This window comes from Vanacampus margaritifer, chromosome 12 (genome assembly GCF_051991255.1).
Source record: "Vanacampus margaritifer isolate UIUO_Vmar chromosome 12, RoL_Vmar_1.0, whole genome shotgun sequence".
Classification (NCBI taxonomy): Eukaryota; Metazoa; Chordata; class Actinopteri; order Syngnathiformes; family Syngnathidae; genus Vanacampus; species Vanacampus margaritifer.
This window is the reverse complement of record NC_135443.1, coordinates 10,722,203-10,742,894: the sequence shown is the minus strand read 5'-3', so window position 1 is coordinate 10,742,894 and position 20,692 is coordinate 10,722,203. Positions and strand designations below refer to the sequence as shown.

At 37.0% G+C, this 20,692-nt stretch overlaps 1 protein-coding gene across 7 annotated transcripts in view; it reads right to left on the bottom strand.

The window, feature by feature from the left end:
• Positions 1-20,692, bottom strand: part of blnk (B cell linker) — a 36,111-nt gene that overhangs the window by 1,838 nt on the left and 13,581 nt on the right. For all 7 annotated transcript variants that reach the window (XM_077581546.1, XM_077581550.1, XM_077581548.1 and 4 more), the window contains 16 exons: positions 15,961-16,072; positions 8,106-8,152; positions 5,910-5,975; positions 3,832-3,878; positions 2,327-2,370; positions 2,129-2,243; positions 1,782-1,879; positions 1,588-1,660; positions 1,417-1,442; positions 1,307-1,338; positions 1,137-1,164; positions 985-1,033; positions 776-800; positions 654-678; positions 523-553; positions 65-143 (listed from right to left, as the gene is read on the bottom strand). In XM_077581546.1, the coding sequence (XP_077437672.1) occupies positions 65-143; positions 523-553; positions 654-678; positions 776-800; positions 985-1,033; positions 1,137-1,164; positions 1,307-1,338; positions 1,417-1,442; positions 1,588-1,660; positions 1,782-1,879; positions 2,129-2,243; positions 2,327-2,370; positions 3,832-3,878; positions 5,910-5,975; positions 8,106-8,152; positions 15,961-16,072 (897 nt within the window). The remainder of the gene's footprint in view (positions 1-64; positions 144-522; positions 554-653; positions 679-775; positions 801-984; positions 1,034-1,136; positions 1,165-1,306; positions 1,339-1,416; positions 1,443-1,587; positions 1,661-1,781; positions 1,880-2,128; positions 2,244-2,326; positions 2,371-3,831; positions 3,879-5,909; positions 5,976-8,105; positions 8,153-15,960; positions 16,073-20,692) is intronic.

Sequence of the window (20,692 nt, the reverse complement as noted above, 5' to 3'; positions counted from 1 at the left end):
TAAACTAGAATGACAGTAATTTTTGCTCACTGGTGTTGCACTCAAAATACGACATGCGACTTACTTTGGCCGTTTCATGTCCAGAGTCAGGCATTTTGGAGGATGTGGTTTACGATCAGGGTGAATCATCGGTGGTGTTCGGCCTGCAATTATCCACATAGTACTGTCAGATTGTAATATCCAAATAGAACATCCGAATTTAAACACAATGTGTTTTGTGAGGCTGGCTGACATCTACGTGCTATTTAGATTTTTATAAGGCTATTATGCTGAGCAGTTTGTTTATGGTTGCATAAAGTTCAATTTCTATGGTTTTTTTTTTTTTTGCCACTACTGGTAGCATTCATCATACAAAAAACAACAACAACGCTTCGGAGTTGCCTTTGTATTTCTGATATCTATATACAAGAATCGGCTCACACATTGCTCTTTATTTTGAGATATTTATATAGTAAGATATAAACACCTCACAGTGATACCTTGAAAAATTGTCCTGACCCCGGACCAAATACAAATACTTACGCTCCACGTCCCTCTGCATTACATCTTGTGCCTATAACAAGACACATACATGTACTTTCAAGAAACAGACAACAAAATGCACAGTCAAGAAATCTCAAAAGCAATGTAAAGTATTGATTGACTGAACCTACCGGTCTTAAGGCAGGGTTTGGTGACCTAATAAAATTAAAAGTCTCCCGTCACTGGACTGTCATTAGAATGTAATGTAAAGATAGTCGTAGTGTGTGTGTGTGTGTGTGTGTGTGTTGCCTACCCTCTTGGCAAAAGTTTGGGTGGCACTGGAAGGTTGACATGAAAGGAAACCACATTAAGTTGACACGATCTCTCAATGAGAACATTGCTTGCTTTAGAAAAACAGTTATGCATCTATGTAATTTTGTTGTAACACAAGCCATCCACTAGGTGGCGCAACGTGCTAACTACAACTCACTCTTATGAGTGTTTCTTCCATTTGATACCCACTGTCATCATGATCCCACACTTCATATGAGTCACTTTTGGCCTGATGCTCCTGGAGGATCACACACACATATACACAAACAATAAAATAAATAAGCCTCAAATACAGCATAATGTATATTTTTAGAGCGCTTGCGCATTTGTTAAACACTTACAGCAAAGGGTGATCTCCTCATTTTTGCTCTGAAAACAAGGTCAGAATAGTGATTTGAGCTTTTATGTTTCTCTTTTTCATTTAATTTTGGTACGTAATGTCTAATTTCACACTCAAAACCTATTACTTTAAATAAAGTAATAGGTAAGAATAGAGTTTATATAAGTTTACCTGTTTGCTGAAACATGGCCCAACATCCTATCCTGAAAAGATCCGGTAAGTATATTTAAAGAATAAATTGTAATTGTTGTTGCAAACACACACACTTTGAAAAAGCCTACCTCTGGGTCTGGAACTTCATACAAATCTGAAAAAAAAAGAAGGCGGCAAATTAAAAAAATAAATAAAATAAAATGAAAAATTATTTTAAATTTAGGATTGTATTTCTTGAATATTATTTTTCCTTTTTCTAAAGTTTCACATTTATGCTTTTGTTCTGAGGTGTAGCTTACTAGGAGTCGGGTCGTCCGCAGGTTCTATGTAGTTGTCATCTTCGTCACTGCCAACTGGACTGATGTAGTCTTCCTGTATAGCCGCAAAGACAACACACATAAACAGAAATTGTTTATAAACATGCTCATCTATGAGATAGTTTGAATTGACAAGCAGAAATATATCAATGCTTGTGTCTTGAACTTCATCTTACGTCATTACTGTCCGCGGGTTCTAGGGCCACTTGTCGTGATTCTTTGCCTCGTTTGAACGCCGCTCTGTGTTCCAGTTTTGGCCCATTATGGCATCTATCTGTAATGGAGAAGCAAAGCGTCAGCATTTGCATAATACTTTCGTCTGAATCCCCCCGAGGTGCTAGTTTGTTAGTGTTTCTATTTAAAAACGCCAAACAAAAGCACCTGACTCAACTTGCTGTATTAGAGTGATGACGTATACTAAAAACAGAGAACTATCAAAAGTGATAAAAAATCAATCATATCATGTTTGAATTTTGAATGTATTAACACAATTAAAATATTGTATATATATTGGTATACTGACCAATATAGGCCCCCGTCAGGAAGAATGAAGACGAGGTTCTGCTAAAGACTTTGTGGCTGGGAGGAGGCTCATAGCTGATATCGTGCTCTTGTGGATTGTCGTACATCTCATTGTCCTGGGGACAACATATACAATAAAAGGTACGCCACTTTGTTACAGAATTGTACAAAAATGTCACCATATTTTCCTCAAACTTACATATTCTGAATCAGACATATCTTCTGCACCCACCATGTCGTCATCTGAAACGAGGAAAACTTTAATTATAAACTCTTCATGGTGAACTTAGTCTTAGTCTTGTGTTTCTATTAATGAAACAGTAAAATAGGACTGGCCTGAATTTAAATACAGAATTATCTGTTTTATATCCATCTATCTGCCCTCAATATCTTAGTCGACTTTGGACGAGAGGCATTCAGTCACAGGGCTCATATAGACAAACGGTCATTCACACAAAATGTTGATTCTTCAATTATGAAGAACATCCAAACTCCACATAGCCTGAGCTGAGACTCGACTTTGAGGCAATCTGTGCCCGTGAGTCCTTATACTATTGAATTTAATTGTTTCTATCCATCCATCCATCCATTTTCTTGGCCGCTTTTCCTCACAAGGGTCATGGGGGTGCTGGAGCCTATCCCAGCTGGCTTCGGGCAATAGGCGGGGTACACCCTGAACTGGTTGCCAGCCAATCGCAGGGCACACAGAGACAAACAACCACACTCACATTCACATCTAGGGACAATTTGGAGAATTCAATTAACCTGTCATGCATGTTTTTTTGGAATGTGGGAGGAAACCGGAGTACCCGGTGAAAACCCACGTAAGCACGGGGAGAACATGCAAACTCCACCCAGGAAGGCCGAAGCCCGGACTCGATCTCACGTCCTCTGCACTGGGAGGCGGACGTGCTAACCAGTGAGCCACCTTGCTGCTAATTGTTTCTATTCCCAAAAAAAAAAAAAAAACTGATCGTGAAATTACCTTCAGGTACATTTTAAAGTTTGGTGGATTGGAGTGGTTGGTAAAAATATTAATGGTAAGACGATCTACAAAATTGTCTCAAATGAAAATGAAATTATTAGTCATTGACTTTAACCCTAGCATTAGAAAAGAAAGGTTTGGACACTAGAATCATTTTCTTTAAAAGGGAACGCAACCCCAAAATGTTGTGACATTAATAATATGTTTTATGCAGCCCCACTGGTGTAAACATGATATTCTGATTAATATTGCATTTGTGGAATACGAATTAAGCAGCAAAATCCACTTGTTTTTATCCATCTCAGATGGCGGCCATTTTGCCATTTGCTGTCGAATGAAAATGACATTTCCGTTGCTCAGGACTCAAGTAACAACCGATCGCGACGCAGCTTGTAAACGTCACATGACCAAACTCAGAAAATAGGTGAGGCGTGATTGGTTGTTACCTGAGCCACGAGCAACTATGATGTCATTTTTAGTTGATAGCAAGTGCCAAAATGGGCACTCCCCTGTGTGGATTTTGAATTCTTTTTTATTTATTTATTTATTATTATTATTTTTTATTTTATTTTTTTTTTTTTGATTGATTGATTTTGCATTCTTTTGGGCTGACTTCCCCTTTAATGACAATAAAAACCTTTCATGAGTGGCGGTGGGCCTGCTCTGCCTCAGTTTGCCTTTTTCCATTGCATGTTTCATTCATTCAGGTGAGATCTTACCTCCGTAGTCTCTCAAAGGTACCTCTGGAACTGGTTTGCTTTTCAGTCTGTCACATGGAAAGATAAGAGTATTTTCACTAAATACTTATTTACTCAAGAAATTATTTTGATGACTACTTTTTACTTTGACATGTGTCCTATTATTCTAAAGTAACAGAAGTCCTACTTGAGTACACGTTTTGGCTGCTCTACCCATCTCTGGGGGTACCCCTGTGGTTTGGGGGGGGGGGGGGGGGGGTTGCCTTACTCAAGTGTACTGTCTGCAGATGTCTTTTTTGGACAAAACTGTTGACTACTTCAGCAATCAGCCTCAAAGGTCTGCCTGTTTGCATTTTGTCTTCTTTCTATGTGAGCAGGTGGTGGGTTCACAAGATGTTTTGATTTATATGCCTTAATATAAAACATGAATGCGATTGAGATGCAATCTTACTGAACAAAAGGTGATTACTTATAAAAGTGTTAAAAGAGGGAGACAGTTTCGAATTGCGCAGAAACCTAAATGGGTTCGGTCTGTATCCTTAAGGGGAGTCACATCAGAAAGAGTAAGTGAGACCGAGGCCAGCTGTTTGAGATATTTTTGGCTTCATAGGCCGTCCTATGGAAATTACTGTGAAAGCAGAAACATTTTTCACCAACTTACAGATTCATTTTAAGATGTTTGCAATCTGCCATTGTAATGAACAATGCACAGTTAATTGTTTTTGTAGTCGTACAATGGCTCTATGTACGTATGTGTAGTATGTTCTGGGTCAATTTTGACCCGGGCTAAAAATATCCTCATAATTACTGTCTATATCAAATAATGAACTGAAGCTCTTTCCAAAATCTATTAATATAGTGTCCAACATTAATCAAAAGCAGATTAACCCTGAATCAAAGTTTCAGAGAATAAAGAAAGAGTATTTTTCCTGTTTTATAAAAATGCCAGATCGGTCATTCACTGCCATTGACGGCTATAGACGTCATAAATTAATTTGAACTATTTCTATTAGTTTAACAGTTTTTTCACTTTTGTTAACAATAGTATGAAAACCTAGAATTTTGTTTGTACATTTAGAGCAGATATACATTTTTTGATTAATCGTGAGTTAACTAGTGAAGTCATGTGATTAATTACGATAAAAAAAATTGCCCGATGCCCCTAATTTTTTAAAAATATTTTCTTAAAAAAAAAAATATATATATATATTTAAATTATTTTTTAAAAATGTTTAATCATTTTTTTTTTTTTTTTTAAGAAAAGATTATAAAAAATTAGGGGTGTCAGGCGATTAAAATTTTTAATCGTAATTAATCACATGACTTCACTAGTTACCTCACGATTAGTCACACATTTTATATCTGTTCTAATAAAATAAAAACATTCTAGGTTTTCATACTCTTGTTAACAAAACTGGGAAAAAATTTAAATTAATAGAAATAGTTAAAATGAATTTTTGACGTCTATAGTCGTCAATGGCAGTGAATGAGTTAATGAGATTATGACTATCATTTCATAATTTTTCTTATCGAGTACATTGATACTTAACTAAATTGCAGGTTCTTGATTTTGCAGGTGCAGACCTTGCCTGCCTTGCCTTGTTTGACTTTTTAACTGTTTTGAGATTCCCCTATGACCCTTCAAAGACAAGCAGGTTCATGTTTCTGCGTGAATCTGCGAATGTGGTTTCAAACTCCCCTGTAAAAAACATCCTCACTGACTCATAAAAATACACATTTACATGACTTGAAGATTCTGCCCTGACCCTTCTGGCATGTTTTGCTGTGCAAATGTAGGGGAAGAGAAACAGTTCTGGGGACTGTTTCAAGTGCACTCTCAAATATTGCAACAACATATATTTATGGCATGCACAGTTTCACATTTTCAAGATTTTCACCATGGCCACAATTTTTTTTTGACTTAACAGAAACTGGTAAATCTAAAATCTATTTTAGTAGACATGGAGTAAATTTGACTTAAATGTCACTTTAGAAAAATTTGACATTTACGGTATTTTTTATTGCTGTTAAATGTCAAGAGGGGTCCATTTCAGACAATATGTAAAGGTTAAAAGTAAATATCAAAAGATGAAATGTACCTTCTAAATTTATTCAGGTAGCTGGTATCATTCTTCTGAATGTCCTGAGCAATCTTTTGAAGCTGCCTGGAAAACAGATGAACTTTGTTGGTCAGTGCGAACCTGCGTAAAAATCACTGCGGAAAGGGTTGATCAGGGCATTCCTGTGATGCACATTTCTAGAATGAATTCCTATTAAAGTCAAAATAAAAGTCACGTCGTCGTTCACATGGCAATAACAATTCACAGAGCTTACCGAATCTTTGCTGTGGCAGAAGCTGTGAGTTGATTTAAAATGTCCATGATTGTAGTCAATCCAAAGCTGGACATATTTAAGTGTCATTTGTGTCATATTGTATTGTAGGTTTGAGTAAGTCACGCCTTCGTCACCAAGAGGTTGGAATCACTTCTCTTTTCTACTCCTTGTCACTCGCACACTTCAAGTAAGACACATGCAAAAATGTTGATTTGGGTGACCACAGTTTTCAACAAAACTCATTGCATCAGCAGGTGCATGTGTTAGGACCGTCTAATGTTGGCTATGGTTGTTATTACACTTCCTTATTTACTCATTTTGTACTATTGCAATGAACACATCTGGGGGTGGATCATAAGCACATGCTAAGCCAATGTATTTTTTTAGACTTGCATTGAAAACAATTTAAGTTTAATGCAATTTTGTGAATTTTTTTTTTTTTAGTTTATCATCATTTGTCCTAATTTTTGTCACACAACCGACCCGATGAGATATTAGGAAGTATTTCATGTTTTTTTAAAAAAAAAATTCTGGAGAGCTCAGTATTGTTCATTCAGTAATTTTACCGATTTGACATGTCATCATCATTGCGCTCCTCTTTTTTTTTTCCAGAAAAAAAAAAAGGGAAGCATTTCATGGTGGGAATGAAGGTGTCATTTTAGATGGAAACATGTTTTTTTTTTAAGATTCACAATTAGTCAACATTGATTCATGATTCTGCGTTACGGCAGATGAATAAGGAACTCGCTGACTGATGTATTGCATGTATATGACTATCGGCATATGTGTATGTGTTTGTGTGTACCGTATAAACACATACCTACAATAGTAGTTACTGGAACACTGAGGCAAAATTATTTATTTTTGCTGTGTCAAAACATTTGTGTTTGACATCAAAAGAGACACAAGATCAAGATTTCACAATTCATTTCCAGGTATTTTACTTTAAAAATGAAATAAAATCTTGTTTCCCTTGGTCTACCTATTGCACCTTAGCTGAAATTGAGAAATTCTGCGCTATTTATTGTTCATTGAACATACCTGGGCAACATGTTAATCAGTCACATGTTAAAATATTTTTTGCTCACCTGAATAACTGGTGGATTCAAAGAAAAGATTGCGCATCAGATGGAGATGTAAATAATAAATAATTGGAAATAAAAGTGGAAATGATCTGCCTCATTAATCATATGTGTGTCTTTGTTTTTCTTTGTATTTACATTTTTAACTCATTCAATGCCATAAATTCATTAAAAAAAAGATTATTAAAAATTAGGGGCAAGAGGCGATTAAATGTTTTTAATTGTAATTAATCACATGATTTCACTAGTTAACTCACAATTAATCAAAAATTCTATATGTTCTAAATGTACAATAAATTTTTTTCTAGGTTTTCATACTCTTGTTAACAAAAGTGGAAAAAATGTTAAACTAATAGAAATAGTTCAAATGAATTTTTGACGTTTATAGCCGTCAACAGCAGTGAATGAATTAAAAAATATATATTATTAAAAATTTGGGGCGTCAGGCGATTAAAGTTTTTAATCGTAATTAATCGCATGACTTCACCAGTTAACTCGCGATTAATCACAAATTGTGTCTACAACACTAAATGAACAATAAAAAAAAATCTAGATTTTCAACAAAAGTGGAAAAAATGTTAAACTAATAGAAATAGTTAAAATGAATTTTTGACGTTTATAGCCGTCAATGGCAGTTAATGAGTTAATGTAATGTAATTGTTGACCCAATTTTTTTTTTTATTTAATCAATGAATTAAGGAAACCTTGGAAATAAATAAAATGCAATGTCCGGAATTTCTAACCATCTGTAAAATATGCTGTACCGTATGATTATAAGTTGACAATAAACAGACCTTCACTCAAACTTAGTGTTACAAAACATATATATTTATATTTGTTGCTGAGTTGAGTGATAAGGGTATGATCATTGTTACTTACGGTCGATGGAGCGCGCCGCATTTGCTCATGTCGCCATCTGACATGTTCTGTTCAAACAAAAGAGATCAGTTGTATAAAGATCTGATAAGTAACAAGATGTCTTCATAGAGGTGATGTTGCACATGCCAGCCTATTTGCAAACAGTGGATGGCAGTATTTCATTTTGTCATTTTGTGAATGCACTCTGCCTTCATTGTAATTTGCTCTTTAATCCAACATTTAGAGGTGATAGTGGGGTCACTTTAGGGCATTTCTGGGGGCACACATTTACTTCCATATTTTATTAAGCTTTACACTGCAGCACCAATGTTGTGATAACGATGAGAAGGTGCCTGTGACTGTACAGGACTTTTATATATTGTAAACCATGTGGTCCAAATATACACATGATTTATGAACAATTTGTCAATCAAATTGTGAAAAACAAAGGCAGCATTGTCACATGATGTCTGCATGCATGCTTCCATTTATCCATTTTCCTTTTTTTTTTCCTATGCAGGGTCATGGGTGAGCTAGAGCTTATCTGGCTGACTTTCGGTGACATATAACTACTGTATATACAGTATATAATTACTGTATATACTGTATATAGAACTCCTCAAAAAAATCATCTATTGTATTCTCACGTTTTCACCCACGGAAAATTTTGACTCCTCATGTGTGTTTTTAGAATATAGGAGGAAGCCAGAGTACCTCGAGAAATGCAAACTACACACAAAAAGGCTCACGGTGAGACTTGAACCCTTTTTGACTGTGAGGCAGACACGCAAACCACCAAACCACAGGGATACGTTAGCATCAACAATAAATGGGGGGGGGGGGGGGATTGTTGTAATTTTTTTTGTCTAACTTTATTTCGGTTGAGCAGCAAGGCAATCGTAAATGAAAGGAAAATGATTACCATAAAATATGCAACAATACCAACTAAATTATGTATTCCCTTCTTCATTCATAATTCATTGCTCCAGGTCATTCTTTGCTCCAACTCTCTCACTCTCTCTTGCTCTTTGTTTTAAATGTGTCCTAATATTATGGAAGTGTGTGACAGTAAAATGCCATATAAACAAAATTTAACGGATAGTTATATCATTAAAAAGACAAAACAGCGGTGATGTTATGTTAAGACAATCTATTTACAATAGTCTAGACCACCTCATAGAGACTTTTTAAAGCACTTCACGTGACCTTTGTGTGAATGTACAAAGCTCCAGGTAACAGACAGCACCCAAAATAAGCACAGCAGTGAATGCCCTTTAAAGCAGAGTCTTGTGATTTAATCATTTGTAAATCACAGAGTGAGATTGCTTAATATGAAAGGCTTTACCTCCTTCAAAGAAAGTGAACTTTGACCCCACACTTCATCGTCATGCGTCCTACAGTGGGGAAAAAAGGTGTCTGTATAAATCAGACTTAGCCTTCTGACACAGAATAAAATATCAAATAATCCACCCCAGTGGATACTTAGGCACCGTCCCAATGTTGAATTATTTATAGGAGTGTCTGTGCTTGTTCAAATGAGACACAACTTCTCTTCGAGCTGCAGTCTTTCTCTCTTTTGTATTGCACACTGGAAGCCTTGTGTAGAGCCACTTTCAAATCTTAATAACTCACCAGCTGTTAGAACGATGCCCCACCGGCATTCTTGAGCATTTCTTTTAAGCATGACTTCTCTTTTTTTTTTTTTATATCTGTATGAATATAATAAAAACTATAATCTGTTTTATGGTGAGCAAAACCATTATCGTCTCCAATAAGCATTTACCAATTCACATTTCCTTCAGTTTTGTGATATAGTTATGCTTTGGGAATTGCGCTGATGGTTCAGATTGATGAAAACAAGTCCACATAGTCTTAGAGGGTAATTTGCTTTTCTAGAAGAAAGGATAAAGTGCAAAATGATCAGGGATCAGGGAATTGTTTTGTATGGATGTTCGAAAATAGAGATAGTGTAGCAGTTCAGTGAGGTAGGTAGGGGCCTGATGATGAAGCATTTTGAGGGGAGGGAGAAGTTGGAGCTCCAATTTCTTTCTTACTTTAGTGTTGTTAGTCTCATTGTATTTAGTTGCCTGTGTTGTGGTGAGTCCGTTCCCACGCTATGAATGTTCTGTTCCCATTGCCTGTTTGTGTAAGTGTTTTTGATCCTAAAGTAGGGTACACACATTCTTTAATATTCCAACCAATTTTTTAAAACTAGCATCACACATGACAAGGAAAAAAAAGCTGTGCGTGCTTACTGCTCTTATATCGTGTGGTGGACTCGAGATGATACAATACAGCACACCACACACATGAGGATTTCACCAAGAGTGAGTCCCCCCAAAAAGACATCTGTTATGCTTCGCAGGTAAAATTGATCACACAGATCAAATCAATCCAATACAAAAAGTACAACAAAATAAAGGTCAAAAAGACCTGTAGTACCAAGACTGGCCTGTGAGAGGCAGCAAGGTGTCACAGAGAAACCATATTGCTCGGCAAAATATAAAGCAAAAAAGTGTGTTCCAACTGTAGAGGGATCACACACTCCACAGCCTCCTGGTAAAGTCTATTCAGGGGTGCTGGAGAGGAAGGTCCGTCGGGAAGTCGAATCTGGGATTCCGGAGGAGCAGTGTGGTTTTCGTCCCGGCCGTGGAACAGTGGACCAGCTCTACATCTTCAGCAGGATCCTTGAGGGAGCACTGGATTTCGCCCAACCAGTCCACATGTACTTTGTGGACTTGGAGAAGGCATTCAACCATGTCCCCCTTGGGGTTCTGTGGGGGATGCTTCGGGAGTACGAAGTACCGAGCCCCTTACGGGCTGTTTCGTCCTTGTACGACCGATATCAGAGTTTGGTTCGCATTGCCGGCAGTAAGTCAAATTTGTTTCCAGTGAGGGTTGGACTCCGCCAAGGTTGTCCTTTTTCACTGATTCTGTTCATAACTTTTTATGGACAGAATTTCTAGGCACAGCTGAGGCGTTGAGGGGGTCCGGTTTGGTGGCCTCAACATTGTATCTCTGCTTTTTGCGGATGATGTGGCGCTGTTGGTTTCTTCAAGCCGTGATCACCAGCCATTCGCTCCCTTAGAGATAGGGTGAGAAGCTCGGTCATCCGGGAGGGATTCAGAGTTGAGCTGCTGCTCCTCCAGAACCAGTTGAGGTGGCTCGGGCATCTGGTTTGAATGCCTCTTGGATGCCTCCTTGGAAAGGTGTACAGGGCATGTCCCACCGGCAGGAGGCCCCGGGGACGACCCAGGACACGCTCGGGGGACTTTGTCTCTCGGCTGACCTGGGAATGCCTTGGGATCCCGTCGGAGGAGCTGGTTGAAGTGGCTGGGGAGAGGGAAGTCTGGGCTTCTTTACTAATGCTGCTTCCCCCGCGACCCGACCCCGGATAAGTGGTAGATAATGGATGGATAATGGATGGATGGAAAAAGTAGAAGAAAGGAAAAAGTAGAAAACGTTAGGTTAACTGTTAGCTTATCTGGTACCTGAATTGCAATTGTAACGCTTCTTTTATTTTTGCTGTGGTAAATAACTTGAGAGACTTGTTATTTAAACACTCAACACATTTTGGTCCTCTGTTTGTGTTTAAAAACAGTTGCAAGTTTCAGGTTACTTCCCATTTAGCTGTTGTTCAATTTCACATCACCATTACTTGAGCCCTACATGGCTTGGTTGAATGTGGTGTATTGGTTGAACAGGTTCAAAATGTAAAAAAAAACCGCCACAGATACAGTATGTTCAAGCAAAGATGATGAAGCTGTCCTGGTCATTCAACTGTGCTGCTAATTGGATAACATACAACGTTCTCCCACTAATGTATATCGTTGTTTATCATTCACTCCCCCACTATATTAGATTTACAAACATTATTATTAGTTTTTTACAGTATAGAGTTCAAATTTGGGGCTGTGTGTCCATGCTGTGCTGGAGATGTTCCGCAATTAAGAACAAGAAGAAGGAGCAGAGAAGGTCCCCAACTAATCTCCAGTAGTTGATGTTGTTCCCCTCTCTGAAGGTATGCTTTTAATGTAAAATCGCTGCAAATTTATGAATCGCCTGACTATGGCAGATGTCATTACATGTTAGCATTAAACTGTTGTTAAAATGTAACTATTTGGTTTAGTGCCCATTTTGGTGTTTAGGTTGCAGTGCATTTTAGTGTGACCAAAATTATTTGCTCCCCTTTGATTTCTTGAATCAAATGGGAAGTTCCAAGAGAATAATGTGCACTCATACATATGTAATAAGTAAAACCCTTGCATCCTACTATAAATCCACATGCAAGCATGCCATTGTCTTAACAGCATGTAATGGTTAACCCATAAAAATGCATCATTCATGTGAGTGAAAAAATAAACAGATGCTAAGGGTCTACATCGGAAAAATAACACGTACAACATTTATGTTTTATCAAAAAGAAACCCACACAACTATTGGAATCCAATGACAGCTGCCCATCTGATCAAAGTGAGTCATTCACAACAATAGAAATGACAAGCAACCGCAAAGTAATTACAAGCCAGCCGACGTATTTTATTTCTTCCTCTTCTACTTACTACTACTGCTCTTTCTTCTTCTTTGCATTGTCGTTTGTGATGTTAGCAACCGAATAAATTGTGCGATGATGTTGACTAACACATCAGATTATGCCATCGCGTTCACATTAGCAATAAAACTAATAACAGTCTAAACAAAAAGACTCAACTTTGTGCCTGGCGGAGGTACATTTAAAATCTCCTAATGTTCATGATTTATAAAGTTATTCGAGCAGAAGAAACACAATAACAGAATAGCTGTTTTGCTAGTCTCAGCACCATGTAACTACTATAACTTGCTATTGCTTTGGAGGTAGCAATATTCCGGTTTACAAGCTCAGTTTAACAGATTGTTATAACACAATTTAGATGATGAGATGTTGGTAGCTGAAATAAATATTAGTGATAAAAGCATCAGCCTATTAAATATTTGATGAGATATCAAGTTTAATGTTTCGTTTGTACTAGAATGCTATCTCAGTAGACAGTGAGCATGTGTATCGCAACGATGAGGTCTGGGTTTGAATCTTGGCAATGGCTGTTCTCTAGGTTGTCGCCAGGTACACTTTCTAAAAATATTCACTGTAGTTATACTGAAAACTCTAAATTGTCCATAGTTGTAAATGTTTGGATGCTTGTTTGTCTATGTGCCCCGTGCTTGGCTGGGGTACCCTGCCTCTCACCAAGCTGGCTGGGAAACGTTCCAGCTCCAGCCTGCGACCCTAATGAGTACAAGCACCTTAGAAAATTAATGGATGGTCATTCCAGCACAGCAAACTAATCGTCACGGCGACTGCTTGTTTCTTTTTGCTTGCACAAATCAGCGGAAGGCCTGTGCTGAAAATGTCAAATTATGGCACAAATTATGTTTTGTCCTCATTTCAAACTGCTTTAGGGGTCAAAGCTATTGCATGCAATTTTCTCTAACATTTATCAATAGAGTAATCATATTGCGTTTGCTACAAATGATAGTCTATTGAATTCTGGCATTCTCTTGGAAAATCACTCTCGTCAGCTTTCTCACTATGTAAATTTTTTACTTGTTCAATGACCATGCTCGTAACTCAATACACTTTTATCTCTAATCATTTTTTCCCCTCTGAAATGAATGGAAATACCCAAAAAACATTTGCTGCTTAATTAAAGCATTATAAAATCTTCACAAATGTTATTCAATAGCTCATATGGCCTTTCCTATGTTGACAAATTTATATTATTTTAAATACACGTAGTGAAAGTGTATTTGTTTTATGTTTATTTTGACAGTAAATTTCAACGGGGGCGTTGAAGCCTCTTTTTTGAAGAATTGTTCACTATCTAGCAAACTCTTGCTTGTTGTGAAGTGAGTTGACTTTTTGTCACCATATTGAGTTCAAATCACAAAATTTTGCTTGCAAGTCAAAGTAAAATGGCCAAATGATGATGATGTATCGCAACAAAAACTCGTAGGTTGTGTAGTTGTATCAAGGCACCACGAGATGTTTAAAATTATTGGCGTAGTAGAGCTGCATTACTGTAACATGCTGAGGGCTGTGTCGAATATATTGACTCCCTCATATGAATCAAATTAACTTGAGGATGTATCAAAGATTGCATACAGTGTTGTCAATAGAGACAAGATAGTGAGAGACTCATTACTTTTTTATAGGAAAGTGGAAGCAGAAGTTCCAGTTCAACATTAACAACAATGGCCAGTCGAAAAAGAGAAGTAATGCAACCGAAGTGCTTTAAATATTTCATTTTCTATACCTTAGAATGCTCATGTATACAATGCATTTAAATTTAAAACTGAACAAGGTACAGTAACAACTGAGCTTGAAATATTGTATGTAATTAGGAAAAGAAAAGTGCAAAATGTTGCACTGAATGTACAGCATCCCAAACTGCCTGTTAATCATTTTTGACAAACAGCCTCATTGTATGTAATCATTGTGCTGCTGTAATAGCATAATCCTTGGATTTGTCCATTTTGGAAGTAATTAGAATGACAAAAGCCGCAAGACAGATCTAACCCTCAGAAGAATAAAACATGAACAAATAATGGACGTTATATTCAAGTTGAAACAAACTAAATTGGAGCTACGGTACTCACTGTGAGTCTCCGTCCGCTTATTCTCAGTCTGTTGGCAGTTGCAGCACAGTCCTGCATATTGTTTATCTATCTATCTATCTATCTATCTATCTATCTATCTATCTATCTATCTATCTATCTATCTATCTATCTATCTATCTATCTATCTATCTATCATCTATCTATCTATCTATCTATCTATCTATCTATCTATCTATCTATCTATCTATCTATCTATCTATCTATCTATCTATCTATCTATCTATCTATCTATCTATCTATCTATCCATCTATGCTGCGCGCTGTAGCTTCCTGCTAGCTAGCCCGTTAGCCTACAAAACATAACGTGAGTTACACCTTCCAAACAAATCTTCCTCCCACCAATTCACTATTTAAACATAATCCACAACATATACACGGCTAAACTTGCGACTGGGATAAAAGTTCATTTTGCAGTTGATTGCCAGAAGAGTGCACTACGACTTTTTTATTTTATTTATTTCTGTATTAAAATGAGAGCATTTTTTTTTTAAATATATGTTTAATAATTTTCCTATCCATCTATCTATCTATCTATCTATCTATCTATCTATCTATCTATCTATCTATCTATCTATCTATCTATCTATCTATCTATCTATCTATCTATCTATCTATCTATCTATCTATCTATCTATCTATCTATCTATCTATCTATCTGTAACGGTTAATACTAAAATATATAGAAACCCCTTAAAAAAATCTGTTGATGCTATTATTATGGTTATCTTGAGTTAGCAAAATCCCAAGAAATTGGAAAATAAATAGCAAAGCCAGTCATTAGTTTTGGATTAAAATGTCAAATAACATTAAATTATAAATCATATTTACTTACGTTCCTGAACAGATTTTTTTTTTGGAGGTTGAATTTTATGCTTGATTAATTTTGGACTTCTCAGAGAAGCTCAAATGTGGTGCATTCAATTTAAAATTCCTCATTCTTCCTCAAAGTGAAATCGATAGAGTCTACATTAACACTTCATGATGCTGGATGGTCTCTATTTTTTATGACAGAAAGTCTAATAGTTAGTTAGTGAACCACTGTATATCAATTTGAATGTTGACAATTTCTTTTACAACTAACCCCCAAATGAACCATATACTCGATAGCATCTTGTCACCTTTTTATCTCTTATAGTCAGGGAAATAGGAAATAGGTCACTGTGCCTATTTGACATCCATGAGCACTCTCAACATATTTCATATTGTTGTTCTTATCACTCACCTTGCCCTTAAATAAGCCCACTTGGCTCTGGTCCCAACCCTCACACTGCTCTCTGGACGGCAAGTTCATTTCAGTCACAGCAGGGACACGCCAAGTCGAAGTATGTGTGCCCCTGAAAGTACAGTAATAGACTGACCTGTCACATCCTGCAGCTACAGCTCTCAGCTTCAGCACAGGGAAGTGCGCCGTGGGAGGTCATTTCATTATTAGTCTCCCACATCTTTAACTAATGCAGCAATTTACGGTCAAAAACCTACACTGAGGTTCCACTGATGCGTCCAAGGTTGGAAGCAGGGAGTCTCACTGTGCATTTCTCTGACTTTCATTTTCAAGTCCTTATTCAATTAATTAAAAATGTGTGTAAAAGTATCTGGATTGGCACCTTTTTCATTTTCATAAGTATTTTTTTTTTTTTTATAGTTTATAGCAGTGCCACCCTGTCACAAAGTTGTGTATGCTTGTACATACAAAACCAAAGAAACACTAGATTTACACAGCCAACAGGTGGAGATGAGCTTGTTTACCTGCCAGTTGAGTAGAAGTACCTGTGGCTAAAGCCAATCTGTGGCAGGGTTTTTACTTTCCGGACTTGGATTCCCCAACCCTGGAGAACTCACGGGGTCAAATTTGGCCCCTATAAATTCTGCTATTCAAATAACAAAGACCTTTTTTTTTTTTTTTTTACAAATTGAACTTCAAAAGCCCAGAGTGCCACTTCTGACCCATGCATGGGGCCATCTAGTGGATGAATATTGCACTTACATGAGCCAGAGTGGTGGTGACAAGATGGCTGGCAACATGCTGTTTTGTTGAGTTGGAAATCAATCCAAACAAAACCATCTTCTCAGCAAACCATCAGATGGTAAAATTGTGTTTTTTTTGTTAATCTATTTCATATCATGTTGCAGAATGCCTAGAAGTATGTTTTATATATATATTTTGATAAATTAGCAACTCTGAGCTAGTTCAAAAAACAAGGGTTAAAATTGAAAAAACATATATTTTGGTGTTCAGTGAACTTATAGCAGTCATTTAATGTATAATTCATAATTTTCCAAAGAAGAAAAGGGTTCTTGGGTTCTCCAGGGTTAAAATGCATTTAAACACTACTGCAAACTATGCATTCCTTTACAGAAGTGTGGGAAAAAAAGAAGAAGCATAGCTGATCTAGATTCTGACACTTCCAGTTGTAAAGACCAGAAGATAACCGATTCCAGATGTTTCTTTACCGTTGTCATGACGTCACGTCACGTTGTCACATTGCAGCATAATAAAGGTATTTTTAATGCCTTGAACAATGCAATGTAAATCCAAATGTACAATAGATGAACACAAAAATTGGCAGTGGTCGGCACACTGTAATTGTTTATTTTGTATTTTACTGTTGTGGAAGTGGGAAGACTTTCTGTTACAAGCATGCCGGGGGCCCAAGTGAAGCAGTGAAGCCCTCTCCAGATACATCCAAAAAACTGGCTTCTTAGGTTAAGTGAAGACTCTAATTGTCCTTAAGTGTGAAAAGTGTATGGCAGTTAGTCCATGTCGTATGCCGCCTCTCACTTGATTTCAGGTGGGATAAGCTTTAGCTCAACCGTGACCCTTTACTTTCCATACTGTTGACACTCTATAGGAGCGTGTTTGAGTTATTAAGTACAACAGAATGGGAGAAGATTGCGTGCATGTGCTTACTGTTGCATTAAATAACGTCAATTGAAATCGCTCTAATGAAAACAACTTTGCAAGTGTTACTCATTTACTTAATACTCGCACATGCAAATCAGGGAGAAAGTGCACACAATACAGACCATTGTCTTCATTTTTTGCGCAGTTCTAATGCACTGACTGGAGGCTTTTGGGGGGTGGGGGTGTAGGAGGAGGAGGGGGGGGGTGCTTACTAGAATTATCCCAGCTAATGAAAATTCAAATTAGGTTTAGAAGGTCTTGAGAATCCTGCCATTTATTTTATACTGTATGGAACCTGACACATTATTATCAAAAATAATGCTGTAGTTAATGTTACATCATTGTTTGAATAACTAATCAATTATTTTACTAGGTTGTGGTGAGTGCATTAAACATTAAAGTAGATATACCACTTTGACCACTTTTCTTTTCCATTTTTTTTTCATGCACAAATAAGCCCAATATAAACTGCCACATACTGTACAGTCACTTGCTGCCTTAAATAAAAGCTGTTATACTCTCATCTGTTGCCCCGTTCTTGTCATAACAACCCTTTGACAATGTACAGAAAAAATAAATAAATAAATAAAGCCATCTGGAGATCTCAGTGGCCAGGAACTAAAACCATGCCATGTACGAAAGGCATCAACTAGACAAAGGTTTGGAATTGTAGGAAGTCTCCAAATAATTATTGGACAATGTCATTTGGCGTCCACATTTGGCTGCCAAAATGAAGTCAGTTGAGAAATTGGGTTCAATGCAATTTCAGACATTGCTACAGGGAGTGAAGTCATTTGTCTTAGTGATATTCAAATGTAATGGTCCTCATTTTGACGGGAGGCCAAGCACTTTCATACCCTGCTGAGTAATTGAGGGGAAGGGGTAAACTGTCAAATTAGTCAACTCTGCTCTATGACACCTGTTAACCCATAGAAGTGAAAGTGAAGTGAAAGCAGTGTAATAAATTATGTCTAGTCAGCTGAAGCAAAGTGAAGAAACATTTTTTGGAAGCACTGTTGAGTCAAAGTTTGTTAGTAGTTTTCTCTCTCAATTAAAAAACATTTTGCTGTAGATAATTACATCACAGTGATATCACAGTGATGTTTACATGTGGTCAATATTCGGGTTAAGGTCAAAATTCTGGTTTCTGAAACGTTTGTGATAACCTGTTTATGTGGGAGTGGACAAACCGCAACGTCATTACCCAAATGGACGTCATTTTCATTTTTAACTTGCTACGCTCAATAAAAAATCATATTCAAGTCACTCACCAGTCACCACACTAATAAAGTGTGTTGCCATATTCTGGGCTGCTTCGCCATGTTTGCTTCATGTATTCTTGGTGGATTGTGCGCAGACATATCTTGTATATACTGAACACACCGTGACATTTTCTCCATAGAGACAAAAAAATTACGTGAAAGTGGCTTGCCAAAAGATTTAATAAAATTTGCTTATTACAAGCAAGACATTCTGTTATGTAAGAAATGTTTATTTTAAAATAAAAAGATTTTTTTTCTTAATTTGAGAATTGACAATTTAACTTGGTATTTTACATAGCAAATAAAACTTACATTACTATATATGTATTTTTAAACATAATATTTGGTTCCAACCCTCAATGCTCACTGTCAAGCAGGGAGGCAATGGGTCCCATTTTTAGAGTCGTTGGTATGACCCAACCAGGGATTGAACCCACAACCAGTCACAGGGTAGACCCTCTACGACTAGGCCACTGAGCTGTGTTCAAACTTTAATTGGCATTCCCTAATTTCTCAATTGAGAAGTTGTGTACGGTAATTGGTTTTCCTCTTAAAATAAAAATAAAAAGCCTTGCTCTTCCGCTGGTCTCTATAAACTATTATTTGAGCTTCTTATGAGTATTTTTTTCTTAATATTAGCTATAATGTCTTTTTTTCTTAAAGTTAGATATTTTTCTTTAATATTTAATATTTTTAATTTTTTTTAGAGAGAGCTCAGTATTGTTCATTCTGTAATCTTACCGATTCGACATGTCATCATCATTGCTCTCTCTCTCTTTTTTTTCTCTTTTTCTTTTTTGTTTGTGGGTGAGAATGTGCGTGAGTATGTGCATGTGCTTGTGTGTGTGTGCATGTGTGCGTGCAAGTGTGTACTCATTAATTCACCTAAAACCTATTTAAAAATCCCATACCGTTCACCTAAACCGAATACTTCACAATCCAGCTAGAGTCGTGAGGTTTTCAGGAGACCCGAGGAAGGATCAAAGAAAAGAAAGGAAAGTGAAATCCAGCACCGACCAGACATCACCTACTACCCACCGGGTTACCAACCAGAATCTTTCACCAACCCCAGATAAATTTTTTAATGCAAAATATTTTTCCAAGATATTTTTTTTTGGGGAGAATGAGAAAAAAATTCTGAGAAACTCATATTTTTTTCATTTTGTTTTTGTTTTTGCAGTGTTTCTAATGAGTTATGATAATTTTTTCTTTTGCCATAATGTAGTCTACTTTGGCTACCTGTGTGCGCAAAGGTTGTGGATGAAATTCCACAAAGACTCTCAATTTTCAACAGTAAGCTAATTAAAGTGGTGGAGCAGATGGTGCTGACTTGGGCTGGACATAATGTGTGAGCAAGTGACAAAATGAACTGGACATGGCAGGACAGCTGTGTGAGGTGACCAGAATTTGGGCAACTCCCTGGAGAGAAGCTCCACTCATTCCAAGTTGAGTGTACTTGCTATGAAACTTTTGAGTTGTTTTGTTAGGCACAACTTAGTCAAAAGCATTTTTCCTCTTTCAGCTATCAGAGCATCTTTGAGGCAAATGCCAAACTCTTCGGAGAAAAAAAACAACAATGCAGGTGTTTCTATGGTAAACACCAAAATTTCAACACCTGTTGCCAGAAATGTTATTGTCTACCAGAAACTGTTACACTGTCAGGAAAAAAAACAACAACAAGAACCGTTGCTTTTTTTTTTCTCCCTCTGATGGAACTTATGAGAACAAACGCTGCATAAACACTTTGCTCAGTCCAGAAAAAGATGTTCCATGCTGCCATTGGGCCTTGT